The 18,044-nt window shown below is 41.3% G+C and overlaps 2 protein-coding genes across 3 annotated transcripts in view; one reads left to right on the plus strand and one right to left on the minus strand.

The window, feature by feature from the left end:
• Positions 1–1,306, minus strand: part of zgc:173742 (DNA topoisomerase I, mitochondrial) — a 36,701-nt gene extending 35,395 nt beyond the window's left edge. The window contains exon 1 of one of the 2 annotated variants that reach the window (XM_020455841.2): positions 1,248–1,306. The gene's annotated coding sequence lies outside the window, so the exon portion shown is untranslated. Of the gene's footprint in view, positions 1–876; positions 989–1,247 lie in introns of those variants that run through there. The other variant, XM_031801152.1, reaches the window with a different exon arrangement.
• Positions 624–16,515, plus strand: LOC109866929 (malonyl-CoA decarboxylase, mitochondrial-like). Its single transcript, XM_020455842.2, has 5 exons — positions 624–1,303; positions 7,983–8,095; positions 8,199–8,355; positions 8,528–8,680; positions 11,075–16,515. Exons 1-5 carry the CDS (start codon positions 752–754, stop codon positions 11,615–11,617), a joined length of 1,518 nt encoding a protein of 505 aa, XP_020311431.1. The 5' UTR covers positions 624–751; the 3' UTR covers positions 11,618–16,515.
• The last annotated feature ends 1,529 nt before the right edge of the window (positions 16,516–18,044 follow it).

Consider the following 18,044-nt stretch of genomic DNA (forward strand, 5'->3'; position numbering starts at 1 on the left):
ATATGTGTTTTTTTTATGGGGAATATAATGAGGAATGAAAGTACATAATAAAGTAAACAAGGACACTCATAGCACAACAATAAATATGTTAAATTAATAATATGGTATCATTTCCTCTATTTTAAATATGCACTTCTATTTGTTTTCTGACAAGCCCTATTCTAAAAATCTTATGCATTATTCCCGAGTCCTAGCTTCCTCTCCCTTGAAGTAGGTTATAACTGATCTGACGACTGGATTGGCGGAAGCAAGCATTTTACACAAAACAACCACCAACATTTTACACAAAACAACCACCACAGTTATAGCAAGTAAACACTTTCCTCAATAATGCAGCTATCATCATATCAGCAAACACATTTGCTCTTGAAGCTCAGTGATTATTTTAACGGAGGAATTAAATATTTATTTAATATAATATTTGGGGGTCCTAGTTTTTGGTTGGCTACCTATTCACTCATTTCCAATCCAAGCGTTCTCTTTTTGTTACATAATTGCTCTCCCATACACACAATAGGCAAAGGTCGACCACGTGGAATAAAAAGTAGATTCAAAAACTAAACCAGGTATTTTGAGGTGGGGAGAGTGACATTGGGAAAATAGGTTGGGGGGAAAAACACTGGCGTTATTTCCTTCAGGCTCGCTGTGATAGTTGTACTGTCTCTTTAATAATATACCGTGAAGGATCAAGTTGCGCACCGGGTGGTACTGGTATTATTTACAACTGGAAAGAGACAATTTACAGATTGCGATGATACCCCAGCCCATAATTTCTACATTGCGCAGTGGTGTGAGTTTCTGGCGACATCGAAGTGTTTTAGTAACGGCTTTAAGGCTCCAGGCCTTGAACTTTCGAAGCGTGCGTTGTCGGTTTACCTCGGCACCTGGTACTGTCAGATCCATGGAGGACATACTGACGAGGGTTGTGGTACCGTTACCTACATACGAGACGAGAGAGAAGTCCCCGCCTCCACCCGAATCGAACAGTGTGGAATTTATGCATTTCTACAAAAGCCTTGAAAAGGAAGAGAAGTCACAATTACTAGCAACGCTATCACACGATTTTGGTGTGGACCACAAAGGAGTTTCAGAGCTAGCAGGCAAGCTGCTCGACACTCAGTTAAGGGACTTGGCTACAATATTGCAAGTAGAGGACAGGTTACGATACAGTCTGACTCCGCGCTATAAACAGTTGCTTAATCACATAAGCAGGGTTGAGGGGGGAGTGAAGTTCCTGGTGGACCTACGTGCCGATCTGCTTGAAATAATATCATCTAAAGGAAGTGACAGTCCTCACATTCGGGTAAAGCCACTGTTTACAATATTATATGGTGGCCTGCTAATGTCAAATCACGTAGCGCGTTTTGGAAATAATTGACAGGTGCAGGCAGGAATTATTCACAACAGTATATGTATTTCAGTACTTGGAATCGACTTTTTATTTCTTATGAGTTATCAGGAAATAGATAAACAATACATATTAACACAATTATCTGACTGCACCTGCTCAAAAACGAACGTTCACTAAATGGAGCCAGTTCTACTGCCATAACCAGATAAGTGTTATAGAAAATTGTTTCCAATGGAAAATAACATAAAACACGTGATTTGTTTACAAACAAGCTAATAGATGACATGTTTCTATATTTAATGTTAAGAAACAAAACAGATGTAGGTGCCTTATACAATGTAACCAATGTATACTGTAGGTACAGCACATTTAAAACGTGTGTGTCAAAGGCAAATCAGTTGCAGGCCTAATGTACTATACTAAGTAAAGGTGTTGACAACGCTGTATGACATGGAAGCCCCCTTTGACCTACATTGGTATGGGTGTCCCATTTCAACTGACTGCTAGAGCAGCTAATCTCTGATCACTTTTGCCCTAGTGAAGAAACTGTGACTGAGCCAAGCATTTCAAAATCATATGGATTTGTTTAATTTTTTTTTAAAGTGTCATGAAGGTCATTCCATGACATTTCAACAAGCCATGACACCTACCATCTCAGATTGTTCTGAAATTGTTTCTGTAGTTAGAAACAGATAAGATTAGTATTCCCGCATCGTTATTTAGTTGAAATATGATTTGATCTGAGAATTTAAGCCATTTGAATTTATAGGATTCATATAATATTTAATAAATATAGCACCCATCAACTGATTTGTGCCAAAATTTTTCTACCAATGAGTAAGACATAAGGAATCAAAATAAATGGTCAAAAGTTACCCACGGACCCTCCCAGACCCAGCCCTATCCCACCCCAACAACCAGTATACAGTATCAGTTCTCTATGTCTGACAAATAGTATGGAGCTGTAGCTCGGAGTATTGTTTCGTCATCCTATGTAATGGACTCTGGTGATGCTTTGTCCCCGTTCAGAGAAGTTAGTCATTGAAGTTGTTAGGTTTATGCCCCATCCTACATCCTGATATTACCAGGTTCTGACCATGAGATAGTGCTGCCCCCCTCCATGTTAAAGGGATAGTTCAACCAAATTACAAAATTACATTTTAGTTTCCTTAGCCTGTAAGCAGTTTATGGGCAATGTATGACCACAACCCATTCTTGGCCACTGTTTCAAATGCTAACTTTTTACAATTTGCTGCACAAATCCAATGAAAGTCAATGCTACCTATATTAGCATTTTCATGCTTCATATCCAAATCATCTATAAGTAACATCATTGAGTTACAGATACTTTAGAATGATTTGGATATGAACATGTAAAAGTGATCATATACAAATGTAAGCAAGGTTTGAAATGCTTAGGCCTAGGTTTTAGTCAGATATGATCTGTTTGGGCTTCTTGCGGTCAATTTGCAGTCTACAAATGTTTTAAATTATGTCCCGGCCCCCTGACCATCCCCTCAATAATTTTTTAAAAATCATCAGCTGAATCTTAAGCTTAAAAAAAGATCTAAACACATCATGTAAGGTATTGGTCCCATGTCTCATGAGCTGAAATAAAATATCCCAGAAATGTTCTATACATACAACAAACTTATTTCTCTAAAATGTTGTGCACAAATTTGTTTACATCACTTCGGGCAGGATTCAGACCCCTTGACTTTTTCCACATTTTGTTACATTACAGCCTTATTCTAAAATTGATTCAATTGTTTTCCCCCCTCATCAATCTACACACAATACCCCATAATGACAAAGCAAAAAAAAAAGTATATATATATATATATATATCACATTTACATAAGTATTCAGACCCTTTACTCAGTACTTTGTTGAAGAACCTTTGGCAGCGATTACAGCCTTGAGTCTTCTTGGGTATGACGATACAAGCTTAGCACACCTGTATTTGGGGAGTTTCTCCCATTCTTTTCTGCAGATCCTCCCAAGCAATGTCAGGTTGGATGGGGAGCGTTACTGCACAGCTATTTGAATGGGTTCAAGTCCGGGCTCTAGCTGGGCCACTCAAGGACATTCAGAGACTTGTCCTGAAGCTACTCCTGCGTGGTCTTAGCTGTGTGCTTAAGGTTGTTGTCCTGTTGGAAGGTGAACTTTCGCACCAATCTGAGTTCCTGAGCGCTCTGGAGCAGGATTTCATTAAGGATCTCACTGTACTTTGCTCCGTTCATCTTTGCCTCGATCCTGACTAGTCTTCCAGAGGAGTGGCTTCTGGCCACTCTACCATAAAGGCCTGATTGGTGGAGTGTTGCAGAGATGGTTGAACTCTGGAGCTCTGTCAGAGTGACCATCGGGTTCTTGGTCACCTCCCTGACCAAGGCGCTCAGTTTGGCCTGGCGGCCAGCTCTAGGAAGAGTCTTGGTGGTTCCAAACTTCCTCCATTTAAGAATGATGGAGACCACTGGGTTCTTGGGGACCAACAATGCTGCAGAAATTGCTCATGGTGTGGTTTTTGCTCTGACATGCACAGTCAACTAAGGGACCTTTATATAGACAGGTGTGTGCCTTTCCAAATCATGTCCAATCAATTGAATTTACCACAGGTGGACTCCAAGTTGTGGAAACATCTCAAAAATAAAATTGGTTCTGTATTGTTGAAAATCCAATAACATGGCGTGGAGACAAAGTTTTTTTCAATTTCAGTAGAAAAGGGGATTTTTTTAAAGAAAAGTGCAAGGGCACCAATATATTTGGCCACAACTGTTTGTGCCAGCTGTTTAAATTCTATCGAATCAGATCTTTTCCTGTTTTGATCCCATAACTCCCCCATCTCCTATTGAGGCAAGTTACCAACTTGTACCCACATCAGTCTGTCTGGAAAAGGCCTACTTTTCTCCATCTTGGGTGATGTAGGACATGGAGGTGAAAGGACATTTGCACTGAATGCGAAAATTGCTTCAAATCTAATTGGTCATCAATTGGGAAATGCTTGCTCAGCTTGACTCATTTTACCAGCATCTTCCCGCAGTTATTATTTGGCCTCTTTATAAGTTAGCTTTATAAGTTAGCTCACACAGGGATTTGTTTATCCGTTTATGTTCTGCTGCATCAGCTCTTTACCTGTGTTTGAGAATGATGCTAAATATGATATACACTATTTCACCCACAGGAGTTCCTTTAAAAAGGTGGCACTGTCAATGCAGTAGGCGAGAACAGCTGTACTGTACACAATGTCTACCTTACTTTGGGGCAAGAGAAATTGGGGTTTAAAAATGGAATAGGTTAGAGTAAAATAAGAGCCTCTCATCTACTGTGGGAGGAAAGAAAGGTGTTCATAAACATGATAGTAATTAAAACAGCGAGTCAAGCAGAATCAAATAGGCCTTATAAAAGTTCTGAATTGCCAAGACTGCAATTACCAAGGTTGTTTAGAAGTAACTCACATTTCTATAGTAGACTTGTTTCCTGCTGTTGGTCTATCAATTTTTTTTTTATCAATCACTATTTTCATTCTTCTTTAACTGTGCACAGAATGACCTGGGAGGTGAGAGATTAGGAAAATAACTGGGATTCATAATATACTTCTGCTGTGACTTCAGTTTAGTGGTCCCTTACATTTGACAAGTATATTGGTTGTGGTTTCTCAGAGGCAATTTTAGCCTAAGCCTGTCACATGTCATCTAGGCCTACTGGAGCAAAAGGCACATAGTGTAGTAGGGGCTGGGAGGCTGTCCTGTTGTACCCTGGAAACTTTGAATGCACAACTGAATAACTTTGGCTTTGTTCCTGTTTCATATGCATCACAGTTTCCTTATGGTTCTCTTTGTGCATGCAATACTAGCAACTGTGTAACAACGGTGCAAATTCCAAATCAATGTCCTCAACGGCATATACTGTAACACAAATTTCACATTTTACTGGTACAGTGCCAATGAAAGAAAATTACATTTTCTCTCAAGGATTAGAATCTCTCAAGCTTTTTTTCAAAGGCTCACATTATTGTCACAGCCATTCAGGCCAGTTTAATTTCAAGGTCTTTGATTCCTCAGCCTCTTCACTTGCTCTCCCTTCTACTTCCATGTCACTAAACCTGACTATTGCGACTCTTCCATTTCAAAGGTTTTCATCTGCCGCAAGGTCAACGAAATACAGATTTGTCCCTGAGTTTGCTGTTCTTTTGTGTGACTAAGAATTGGGAGCTTCTTTAACCCAGAGGCAAGGCGGTAGCTGCGGTTGTATGTGTCGACATAGCACGATATCTTAACGCTTTTTCAGGGTTCATCATCAATCTCAGAATTATTTATTTGCTCCTGTTGTCAGATTCTAAGTTTGTATTTTTTTGTGTGAGTCATCAAAGACACACAAACACACACACCGAGACGCTTTTAAAATGTGCTGTTTTGGATAAGTTTTTGGGGTTGTGTGAAATTCAGCTAGCTAAGAAAATATGGATGGTATAAAAAAAAATGCAAAAACAATCAAAATACAAGATAACTAATGTAAAATATACTGTGTCTGTAAAAACATGAACAAAAATGCAACATGTAAAGTGTTGGTCTCATGTTTCATGAGCTGAAATAAAATTGTTCAAATGCACAAAAAGCTTGTGCACAAATTTGTTTACATCCCTATTTGCGAGCATTTCTACTTTGCCAAAAAAATCCATCCACCTGACAGGTGTGGCATATCAAGGAGCTGATTAAACTGCATGATCATTAAACAGGTGAACCTGTTGGGGACAGTAAAAGGTCACATAATGTGCAGTTTTGTCACAGGGAGCATGCTGGGAGCAATGGCCACCATTTGGGAGCCCAATTTAATTCATTTCAATTGACTGACTTCCTTATATGAACTGTAACTCAGTAAAATCATTTATATTTTTTTCAGTATAATTCATGTTCGTGCAGAATTCTAAGTTTTGGAATTAGCTTTTGTTAAGTGTAGAATTCACAAGCACTTTCAGTTCATTTGGAAGGGATTGGCATCAACTATATTTAGGCCCGACAGTTATCAATGTTTATTTTTGGGGGGGCAATGTATAATGCACATTATTATTGGCAGGTACAGTGTTTGGCTGTTGACGGACAGAATAGAGTACGTCTAGTCTTAACTCAGTGTGAGTTTATGCAGGTATAATGGTATGTTTGTTTGTTGAGAGAGCCTTTCTCTGCTATAATGAAGTCAGATCCTTGGAGGAGGACTATACCCTGCTCATATGACAATGTGTTTATTGAAGTGTGAGGCCTATGTCTCCTCATATACAGTACCGTAGGCTCCAGATCCACCTGTGCCATCATCACCACCAACAGATATAAATCAAATCCATTTGTATTTGTCACATACACATGGTTAGCAGATGTTAATGCGAGTGTAGCGAAATGCTTGTGCTTCTAGAGTTCCAACAATGCAGTAATAACCAACGAGTAATCTAACCTAACAATTCCACAACTACTACCTTACACAAGTGTAAAGGGATAAATAATATGTACATAAAGATATATGAATGAGTGATGGTACAGAACAGCATAGGCAAGATGCAGTAGATGGTATCGAATACAGTATATACATATGAGATGAGTAATGTAGGGTATGTAAACATTATATTAGGTGGCACTGTTGAAAGTGGCTAGTGATACATTATTTACATGAATTTCCATTATTAAAGTGGCTGGAGTTGAGTCAGTATGTTGGCATCAGCCACTCATGATCTTTATGGCCTTCCTGTGACATCGGGTGGTGTAGGTGTCCTGGAGGGCAGGTAGTTTGCCCCCGGTGATGCGTTGTGCAGACCTCACTACCCTCTGGAGAGCCTTACGGTTGTGGGTGGAGCAGTTGCCGTACCAGGCGGTGATACAGCCCTACAGGATGCTCTCGATTGTGCATCTGTAGAAGTTTGTGAGTGCTTTTGGTGACAAGCCAAATTTCTTCAGCCACCTGAGGTTGCTGAGGCGCTGCTGCGCCTTCTTCACAGCGCTGTCTGTGTGGGTGGACCAAATCAGTTTGCCCGTGATGTGTACGCCAAGGAACTTAAAACGTACTACCCTCTCCACTACTATCCCGTCGATGTGGATAGGGTGGAGATGTGGATAATGAAAACAAACAAATGCCCAGGAGGACATACAACAACAAAAAGTAGGCCTTGTAGGTGATCATGGAACTGCAGGATTATGTGACAGCCATGCTTTTGATACCAGCCTGTGATGTTATTAATGCTGCTGTCAGTCACTAGATAGTGTGATGACATTCAGTCATGAATTCTACTTAAGTGAACTGATTGAGCTGTTCACAGTGTTATTAAGCTGACACTAGTTACAGATTGAGAAAAAAAAATAACACCTGTAAGCACTATGGCAGCTCGTTTTCAGTGTGCTAAAACCATTTGGATGGCATTAGGTGCTGGGACTGGGAGTGTCAGGCTCTAATATGCTTTAAATGGACACTTTAATCAGTAAGCAAATGTTTTTGTTAATAGGTAAATAGAAATAGCTTGTCTCTGGCAGCCACACTCTAGCAGCTACATCCTGTATTTGGTTCTGATTAGTCTCTCTCATGACTAACTAATTATTGAGTAGCTGGCCAGAGTACACAGGAGCTTTACCTCTGGGTTCTGATGTTGCAGGACCTGAATGGCACTCTGAAGAGTCTGCTGTCGGAGTGGTTCTCTGTGGGTCTGCTGCGTCTGGAGAGGATCACCTGGCAGTCCCCCTGCGAGATACTGCAGAAGATCAGCCAGTAAGAAGCCCCTGTTGTACACACACAGACACACCGACACACAGACACACCAACACTTATAGCTCTACAGTAAACCCATGTCTGACTGTGTATGTCCTGGCAGGTACGAGGCTGTCCACCCTGTGAGGAACTGGACCGATATAAAACGTAGGGTGGGGCCGTACCGTCGCTGCTATGCCTTCACTCACGCTGCCATGCCAGGGGAACCACTGGTCGTCCTGCATGTGGCACTCACAGAGGACATCTCTGATAACATACAGGTGAGAGGTTTTATATGGAATACCTCATTTATTGAATATGAGGGAGAATACAGAAATTGAGACGTTGGTTTAGCTGTTCTGTAGATTCATTCCTCTTTATAGTACTGGAGACCACAATTTGATAATAGACTGTATGTCTGACTCCAACAATGTTCTTTCTCCTGTCCCATAGAGTATCGTGAGAGAGTTGGCTACCCTGGACTTGGAGGAGGATGTGAACAAGGTCAACACAGCAGTGTTCTACTCCATCTCCTCCAGCCAGGCTGGCCTGCAGGGGGTGGAGCTGGGGAACGTTCTTATCAAGAGAGTGGTGCGGGAGCTGCAGGTGGGTGGAGAATGACATCACACCACTGTTTCCATGAGCAGAATGACAGGCAAAGTCGGACTGCCCCTCTCATGGGGCCCCACATCTGAACACTGTGGAACGTCTCCTGAGTCAATCAGCTGCTCCCCTGCGTCATAATACGTGATTAATTAGCCATCTCCATGGTCAGAGTTTTTTTACACTCTGTTTGTCACTCGCTTCAGTGTCACCTGATAGATTCCATTCTCTCCAGACTGCCACCAAGTTCTTAGAACCACAACCACTCACAACACCCCAACACTTCTGGCCATGGCCAAGAAACAGATGGCAGTCAATCACAACAGTAGTTCAACATAAGCTGGAGGCTATTTCAGTGTGGGAAGAGTCGTAATTATTATAAGATAAACATTTCTTGTAATATAACCTAGACAAGCTAAATTAAACTAAATACTCGCACCATCCTGTATTTCCACCTGCATGTTAGGTGTGTGCTTGTGGGTAAAGAGGGGATTGCGGTAGGATTGAATGCTCTTCTCCACATTTCAGCCAAGATAGAGAGAGGAATATTGACATTTCAGCTGTCAGACCTAATCATGTCGAGAGGAGAGGAAACCACTCCATGTCAGGGTGCTCCAGCTATAGCTCTTATTAAATGATTGGAACATTGAATGGAAAAACAAGAGCCACTCAACCTCATGGATTTACATAGCTGGGAGGCTTGTCTGAAAGGTTGAAATGGTCATGTCCTGCTATAATGACATGCAAAGCAAGTGATCGTGAAAGCCTTTATTTATTTGAATCTTTATTTATAGTAAATATGGACTCTGTTTTTGAAGAGATTTTTTTCTGTGAGTGTAGTTGTTAGTCTGGCAGAGTATAGACTTGTAGGATAAGAGTATGAAGTGTGTTTCTTGTTGAATTGTACAGTAGCCTGGTCTAAGTATTCCCATCCTCTCCATTGTTCAATCTGCGTTCTTGACATTGGTGAATCGATCTATGAAGTTCTAGGGATGTACATTGTTTTGTAGGGCTTGAACTTTTTTTTATCTGTAGTCTCGATTCCATCTGAACTCTGCAGATATTGAATTAAAGCAGAAATGTAATTTTGTTTTACCAAGCCTTTTCTTGTGACCAATGAGTTCTGGCTTTATCCCGAGGTCATGCTGATAACCCCTCATATCAGTAGGACAAAAAAACTAAGAAAGATGACATTGTGACTGTGTGCAGTGCCATTGCAGTGTTATGCCCCATATTAAGGGCAATCGAACACCTCTACAGCCACTGAGGGACCACTGCAATGGATGGATGATGGGGAGGGAAAGAGAAGGTCACAGTGTGGTTGAGGAAGTAGGGAGGAGGATCCCGTTGTCTTTCAGCATTACTCTCTAGGGCCTTTTCTGTCTCCCTATCATTTGGCCTTACTTATTTCACTGTGGATTGCATGCCTGCTCTAAGCCTGCTGACCAAGGCTTTACAGTAAATTGAACTGATGAATAGAAAGTGACCTCTTGACATGGTTATGCTCAGATCTACTGACTCGTGTGATGGAAGTACAGAGGAATGAATGAGAAAGAGGGAGGGAGAGAGAGGTAGAAGGAAAGGCTCACTCCAACATCTGCCTCCAGGGGTTGTCTGACACACGTTGCCTCCTCTGCTGCCTCCTGTGAATCTACACACCACACAGCTCTGTACCTTATCAGCCTAGACAAGAAAGATCCAACATGAGAGGGGGAGAGAGGGCAGGTAATAGAAGAGAGAGAGAGAGAGAGAGAGCAAGAAAGAGAACTTGTGAAGAAGTGAAAGAAAGGGGGGAGAGAGTGAAACCTCGGCGGCAGGCAGTGTATGATGATGGCAGAGGCACTAGGGACCAGAGTCAAGAGCTTGGAAGGTATTAAAAGTGAGAGAGAAAGGGAGGGCAAGGTAGAGCAAGAGAATGAGGGGGTCATCCATCTCTATCAATCCCAATGGCAGATATGTGGAGATGGAGTCGATTGGTGCTGTTGCTTTGTGTTGCAGTGGGAAACAAAGCCGTTTGTATCTGATAGGTAGTTCACTGAGTTCAGCTCCTCCGAGAGACACTTGGGTATTACATACTGGGTTCAGTTCCTCCGCGAGACACTGGGGTATTACATACTGGGTTCAGCTCCTCCGCGAGACACTGGGGTATTATATACTGGGTTCATTATCAAGTGTTTGGAAAGTGCATTCCCTTGGACGGGTCCAGAACATTTAAATTTGACAGGATGAAAATGTATTATTGAACCTGTATTATCCAACCTATCTAACCCTTTCCTTAATGTTACTTTTTCATCTACTTTTCTCTCTGTAATACCTCATTGGTTTCATTCATTAACTGGTGTAGACAAAGTTGTTTTAGACTGAGGCTGTCTATCCTCTCTGTCTATCTTTTTGCAGAGTGAGTTCCCCCACATGTCCCAGTTCTCCAGCCTGTCTCCCATCCCGGGCTTCTCCTCCTGGTTACTGGGCATGCTCAGCCAGCACCGGAAGGAGGGCCGTATGGAGCTGCTAACTGAACGTGAGTGGAGGGAGGTGGCAGATGTCACAAACACAGCCCCCGATACCAACGCCCTGGATGCCCTGCGTAAGCTGATCAGCACTGGCGAGTGGACCCGCTCTGAACGCCTGGTCCACGTCCTGGAGCCTGCCCTGATGCGCCTCTGTGCCTGGTACCTCTACGGAGAGAAGCGGCGCGGCTATACCCTGAACCCTGTGGCCAACTTCCACCTGCAGAATGGTGCCACCATGTGGAGGCTGAACTGGCATGCAGACACCAGCCCCCGGGGAGTGGCCAACTCCTGTGGCATCATGGTGAACTACAGATACTTCCTGCAGGAGACCCCGTCCAACAGCGCTGCCTACATGCACAACAAAGTCATCACAGTTACAGAACAGGTGCTGGGCTTGGTCTCACAGTTTCAGAAGAACAGCAAACTCTGAGCTCCATGGACACCCATGTACACGCACACACACACTTGGTATCAAAGATGCCTCTAGGTCCAGGACTGGCTGACTTTACGGCTCTGATCTAATGTGCCAAAACAAAACACGTTCATAACATGGAGACAATTTGTGGAATGATATTCATTTATTTTGTTATTTTCTTTTTACAATCTATCCCATGTAGCGCATGGATTTTCCTCTACCATCCTTCTTGGGGTGGGTATGGTGGTGTTATCATCTCCGATAGACTCCCGGTGTTTTATGGTGTGAGAGACTACAGCTAATGAAGCGAGAGACATTTACAGTGCCTTGCAAAAGTATTCATCCCCCTTGTCATTTTTCTGCATTATAACTTGTAATTTAAATAGATTTTTATTTGGATTTCATGTAATGAACATACACAAAATAGTCCAAATTGGTGATGTGAAATAAAAAAAATAACTACTTTCAAAAAATTTAAAATATTTACAAAAAATGAAAAAGATGTGCGCGCATATGTATTCACCCCCTTTGCTATGAAGCCCCTAAATCAGATCTGGTGCAACCAATTACCTTCAGATGTCACATAATTAGTTAAATAAAGTCCACCTGTGTGGAATCTAAGTATATATGGGGGATATATACACCTGTTCTGAAAGGCCCCAGAGTCTGCAACACCACTAAGCAAGTGGCACCACTAAGCAAGCGGCACCATGAAGACCAAGAAGCTCTCCAAACTGGTCAGGGCAAAGTTTTGGAGCAGTACAGATCGGGGTTGGGTTATAAAAAAATATCAGAAACTTTGAACATAGCAAAAAATTTAAAGAATATGGCATCACAACAAACCTGCCAAGAGACGGCCACCCACCAAAACTCACGGACCAGGCAAGGAGGGCAATAATCAGAGAGGCAACAAAGAGATCAAAGACAACCCTGAAGGAGCTGCAAAGCTCCACAGCGGAGATTGGAGTATCTGTCCATAGGACCACTTTAAGCCGTACACTCCACAGAGCTGAGCTTTACGGAAGAGTGGCCAAAAAAAAAAAAAAGCCATTGTGTTCGCCAAAAGGCATGTGGGAGACTCCCCAAACATATGGAAGAAGGTACTCTGGTCAGATGAGACTAAAATGTAGCTTTTTGGCCATCAAGGAAAATGCTATGTCTGGCGCAATCACAACACCTCTCATCACCTCGAGAACACCATCCCAACAGTGAAGCATGGAGGTGGTAGCATCATGCAGTGGGGATGTTTTTCCTCAGCAGGGACTGGGAAACTAATCAGTATTGAAGGAATGATGGATGAAGCTAAATACAGGGAAATTCTTTGAGAGATTTGAGACTGGGACGGAGGTTCACCTTCCAGCAGGACAATGACCCTAAGCATACTGCTGAAGCAACACTCGAGTGGTTAAAGGGTTAACATTTAAATGTCTTCGAATGGCCTAGTTAAAGCCCAGACCTCAATCCAATTGAGAATCTGTGGTATGACTTAAAGATTGCTGTACACCAGCGGAACCCATTCAACTTCAAGGAGCTGGAGCAGTTTTGCCTTGAAGAATGGGCAAAACTCCCAGTGGCTAAATGTGCCAAGTTTATAGAGACATACCCCAAGAGATTTGCAGCTGTAATTGCTGCAAAAGGTGTTTCTACAAACTATTGACTTTGGAGGGGTGAATAGTTATGCACACTCAAGTTTTCCGTTTTTTTGTATTATTTCTTGTTTGTTTCACAATAAAAAAATATTTTGCATCTTCAAAGTGGTAGGCTTGTTGTGTAAATCAAATGATACAAACTCCCCCAAAAAACATTTTTAATTCCAGGTTGTAAGGCAACATAATAGGAAAAATGCCAAGGGGTGGTGAATACTTTCGCAAGCCACTATATCAGGCCGTGCCATGTTTCTACTTAACAATGTGTGTGATGCTGTAGCACAGCAAATAGGCTGCAGAGCTACTGGAATAAACCATGTTTTGATCATTTGTCTGATCTGTTTAGCTGCAAAGAGGCGTATGTGTGTGTGTGTGTGTGCAGAGCCGGGCAGGTAAAAAAGGGAACAGACACCCACAATTGTATAGAATTATGTACAGCAATACAGTACCATATTGTCTCGAACACTGATTGTCACCCTACAATCTCTACTAATCAGTTAATTAATAATGCGTCTACCTGCATTGCTTGCTGTTTGGGGTTTTAGGCTGGGTTTCTGTACAGCACTTTGTGACATCAGCTGATGTAAGAAGGGCTTTATAAATACATTTGATTGATTTGATTGAATTACTGATGATCAATCAGGCTATTCTTTAATGAGCTGTACTCGCAAGAGATTTAACATTTTTAATTTAATTTACAGTATATGTAGAATTGGTTATTTTCTGCAAAAGGCTAAGTCATATTTCATAGCGGTATTTCATTTCAAAATGTGTTCAGTTGCCATGGCTGACACCATAGTAATTGCAGAGGGTGTTTGGAAATGTTTGCTACCTGCCACCACTCACTCCCCCCTAGAGACACATATCTGATGTACTGCTACACCAAAGTACTGAACCAAGTGGGACTCATATCTGCCCCCACTCTATTGTTTTGAAAGACTATATCACAGCAAGTTGACTGTGAAATTACATTTTATCTCTCAAAGGAGCCAAACTTCTTTTCCGAGCCAGCCACACAGTGTCCCAGAAACTAATGAAGTGAGAAATAAAGTTAAAATAAATGGATAGATTTATAGCATTCACTGTAAAGCCGGGAAGGAAATCAGAGAGCATAAAAGGACACTGTTTATAGGATGCCCCTGAGAAAGCATTCCTCTCGTGAGACAGACAGGGAGGGTGGACACCTGCTGATGCTCCAGTGCAAAGTCCAAGGCTGTCACACCCGTCCACAACCATGGATGAGATTGTGAATGGAAACAACAATGACATATCCCTACCTTTCCACTAAGCAAAGAAAAGATCCACTGCTCTATCAATTCAACAACATAGATGGATGGATTTCTGTGGTGTTTATTCTTGAATGACATTGAACTCAAGAACTGGAAAAGTTGTCAAAGAACTGGAGCACTGAGACAACAGAGATATCACAACATTGCATTTCCACTTTATGTCCTTCATTGTCAGACAAGGGAAAAGAGCTACAGAGCATGTACATGTGCTTGAATTGATTTGATGTGTGAATAAACCGTTAATGTAAATTTAGTGTGAAGGGTATATATATAACATGCCCATGCTCTCATTCACACATTGCACACACACACACGTGTGTGTGTGTGTGTGTGTGTGTGTGTGTGTGTGTGTGTGTGTGAGAATGAGAGCATGGGCATGTTATTGCCATCATTATAGGCTGATAAATTCAATTTGAATAGAGCACTGCACGAGAGGGGATCATCTTAGAAGCATTTTTGAATCCCGTAGAAAAGCTGATTTATTCTAGGTACCTCTCAACGAATTACAAGACCTGTCAGTCACAGCATTACATTCGTATTGAAGTCCTGTAGACATCTCACTCTCTATTCAGAATCCATCTCATTTGGCACACACTATTTGCTGCTGCTTTAACGCACACGCACACACACACACACACACAGCTTTCTTTAACAGCACTCAAAGAATGATTACTGACTATGACTGCTATGGTAAACCTGTATGGAATGGAAACATACAGCTTGTGTTTTCATCAGCTTTCCTTTTTGATACTGTGTCATTTTTTCAAAGAAAATGCAAACTGAGTCGTACAAGGTGAATGTGTTAGCAAAAAGATGCAAATGTGTGCTGGCCACACTGACGACCTGGAGATATGTCACAGCATTCTAATCAACACGCCTCCAGCCTCCTGCCAAATGCACATTAACATTTAAGGGCCCATTTGTTAATAAGCAATTACAGACAGAATTGATTAGTAGCCACTTTACACCATTTTTAATGGCTGGAATATGCCATTACAGTTTGGCAAGGTACACAAGCTACAAGGTTCTTTTCCCATATCACAGCACATTTGGACAGCGCATACATCAACCCTCATGTTCCTGCTCTTGATATGAATATTGAGTGTCTAACATGAAATATAGTGAAAATGAGAATGAGCTGAACATATTAACACAGCCTGGTCCAGTCTAATGTCAAGCGGATGGCCCGTCTAATTCATAGCACTGGTAAGTCATAAAATCTTTAAACATTAAAGTATATTGAGGACCTGATCAATATGGATTGCAAAAGTTACCAGAAATAGAATTTAACACCTTGGTGAGTTCACACAATAAGTCATTGAAACAGTGGATTTAACTGAAACGTCTTCTCAGATGAGACATGAGGAAAGAAAAAGCTTTAAGGGAAAAAGAAATGCATTGGCTGTCTCATAATAGGTCTGAGATTATTCGAGTGAAAGAGAGAGCAATGAAAGGGAGAGAGTAATTGAAAGGAAATGAAAACAGTATGTTATCACAGTTGCAGTAAAGTATTAAAGTCATACCTAGTACTGTGTAGGATATAAGAACCACTTGGTAGTTTACATATTCAGAAGAAAATAATGCTTTCATGATTTTTACATATGTACAGTACAGTATATTGTGTGTTAAGGATAGTTTCCAAACATGCTAGACTTGTACTCATACAATGCTATTGTCACGCCCTGGCCATAGAGAGGCTTTTATTCTCTATTTTGGTTAGGCCAGGGTGTGACTAGGGTGGGCATTCTAGTTTCTATGTTTTCTATTTCTTTGTTTTTGTCCGAGTGTGGTTCCCAATCAGAGGCAGCTGTCTATCGTTGTCTCTGAGTGGGAACCATACATAGGTAGCCTTTTCCCCACCTGTGTTTTGTGGGTAGTTGTTTTCTGTATAGTTTATTTGCCTTACAGAACTGTTCGATTTTTGTCTTTGTGATTTTGTTCGAGTGTTTTTTGATTAATAAAGAATCATGAACACTTACCACGCTGCACCTTGGTCTCCTTCCGACGACAAACGTTACAGCTATACTATTGCAAAGCAATACTATTATTAGTTGTTTTTCATCCACACCACGGACCTCAGTAGCTACTTTCTTTCCAATGTTTCTTTCCCCCTGATTTCATCTAAATAAATAGCATAGTGTAAACATTTTACCTTGGAAATGTCCTTTTATCATCATTCTACATCTGTGATCATTATTTTCTTATTAAATTATATGACCAGAGAATGAAATGATATTTTCTCTTTATAAATGTAGGCGTTTACACCATATTACTGTACTAAGTGCTGTATGTTGTATTTGCTGTAGCAAGGTGCATTTAGAAAAGCCCAAAAGAGCCAAGCAGTCAATTAACACAACCATCCTGATTACAATATGTTATGTTTACATACTGAAGATGTTGCCACCTTTCTCTCTTTCCCCAATGGAAAGTAAACACAAGATATTGAAATGGGAATAGTGATTTGTAAAAAGGAAATGGAATATAAATGAATTGTGGTATTTCTGAAAGGGTGATTGTTTAATTAAAATGCTAAGCCATAGCAGTTTATTCTCCCCTAACTGCACATTGTAGCTGGTGTTTTCATTTGGTTAGGTTCTGTGGGCCACTGTTCTGTCTCTAATCACAAGCCTAAATCCACAGTGTCTCCTGAGGGTTAGGCTACAGAAGTAATTAAGTCAAAGAACTCAATGAGGGGAAAAAAACGAATTGTTTGCCTTTGTTTTTCTCTTTTTATTCAAACGGCAAATAGTAAAAGAGAATCACATCATAAATGGAGGTGATTGTTATTTTTTTGGTAAACTTTGAAAATAGTAATCCCGACAATTAGCATAATATTGTCAGATTTTGGACTTGATTACGTTTTTGACTTGAAGTTCTGTCAACCCTGTTTATGGGAAATAGAAAAAGGAGTTGGCCTTCTTTAGACTAGTTGGGTGTCATGGACATAACACGGACAGAACACGGACATAACACGGACATAACACGGACATAACACGGACAGAACAAGCAAAAGCTACTGGAATGTTTGCACTGGGTTCTGCACTATGTTCCATTGTGTAGGTAACACATGAAATGGTAACACACGAGTACAGCTTGAACTAACCTTGGTCTGAAGGAAGTGTCACAGCCGCCTACTTCTGCCCACAAACTCCTCACTGTGGTCCAGGGTTAATTTAGGTTATTTTTCTAACTGAACTCCAACGTGAACTCAGAAATCATCACTAGTTCAAAGGTGAAAGGGTAAGAACTAGCTTTTGACTGTGCTCTCTGTGGTCTAACTAGGAGTAGTGGGAGAGGGAGGGAGTGAGGTTCCGACCACCCAGGGTCATTTTGATCTAAAAGAGCCTGGATTGTTCCCATCACCTGCAGCTGCTTGCCAAGTGTGGGGTCAGGTGTCAACACTCATGCTCATCTGCATAAGAGATATGGAGGCAAATGCGTTGTTAATTTATTAATTCCAGAGGCTGATTAAGGTGAGTGTGTGCCAGCTATTAGGGCCAGTTGGAA

This window comes from Oncorhynchus kisutch, linkage group LG22 (assembly GCF_002021735.2).
Source record: "Oncorhynchus kisutch isolate 150728-3 linkage group LG22, Okis_V2, whole genome shotgun sequence".
Lineage (NCBI taxonomy): Eukaryota > Metazoa > Chordata > Actinopteri > Salmoniformes > Salmonidae > Oncorhynchus > Oncorhynchus kisutch.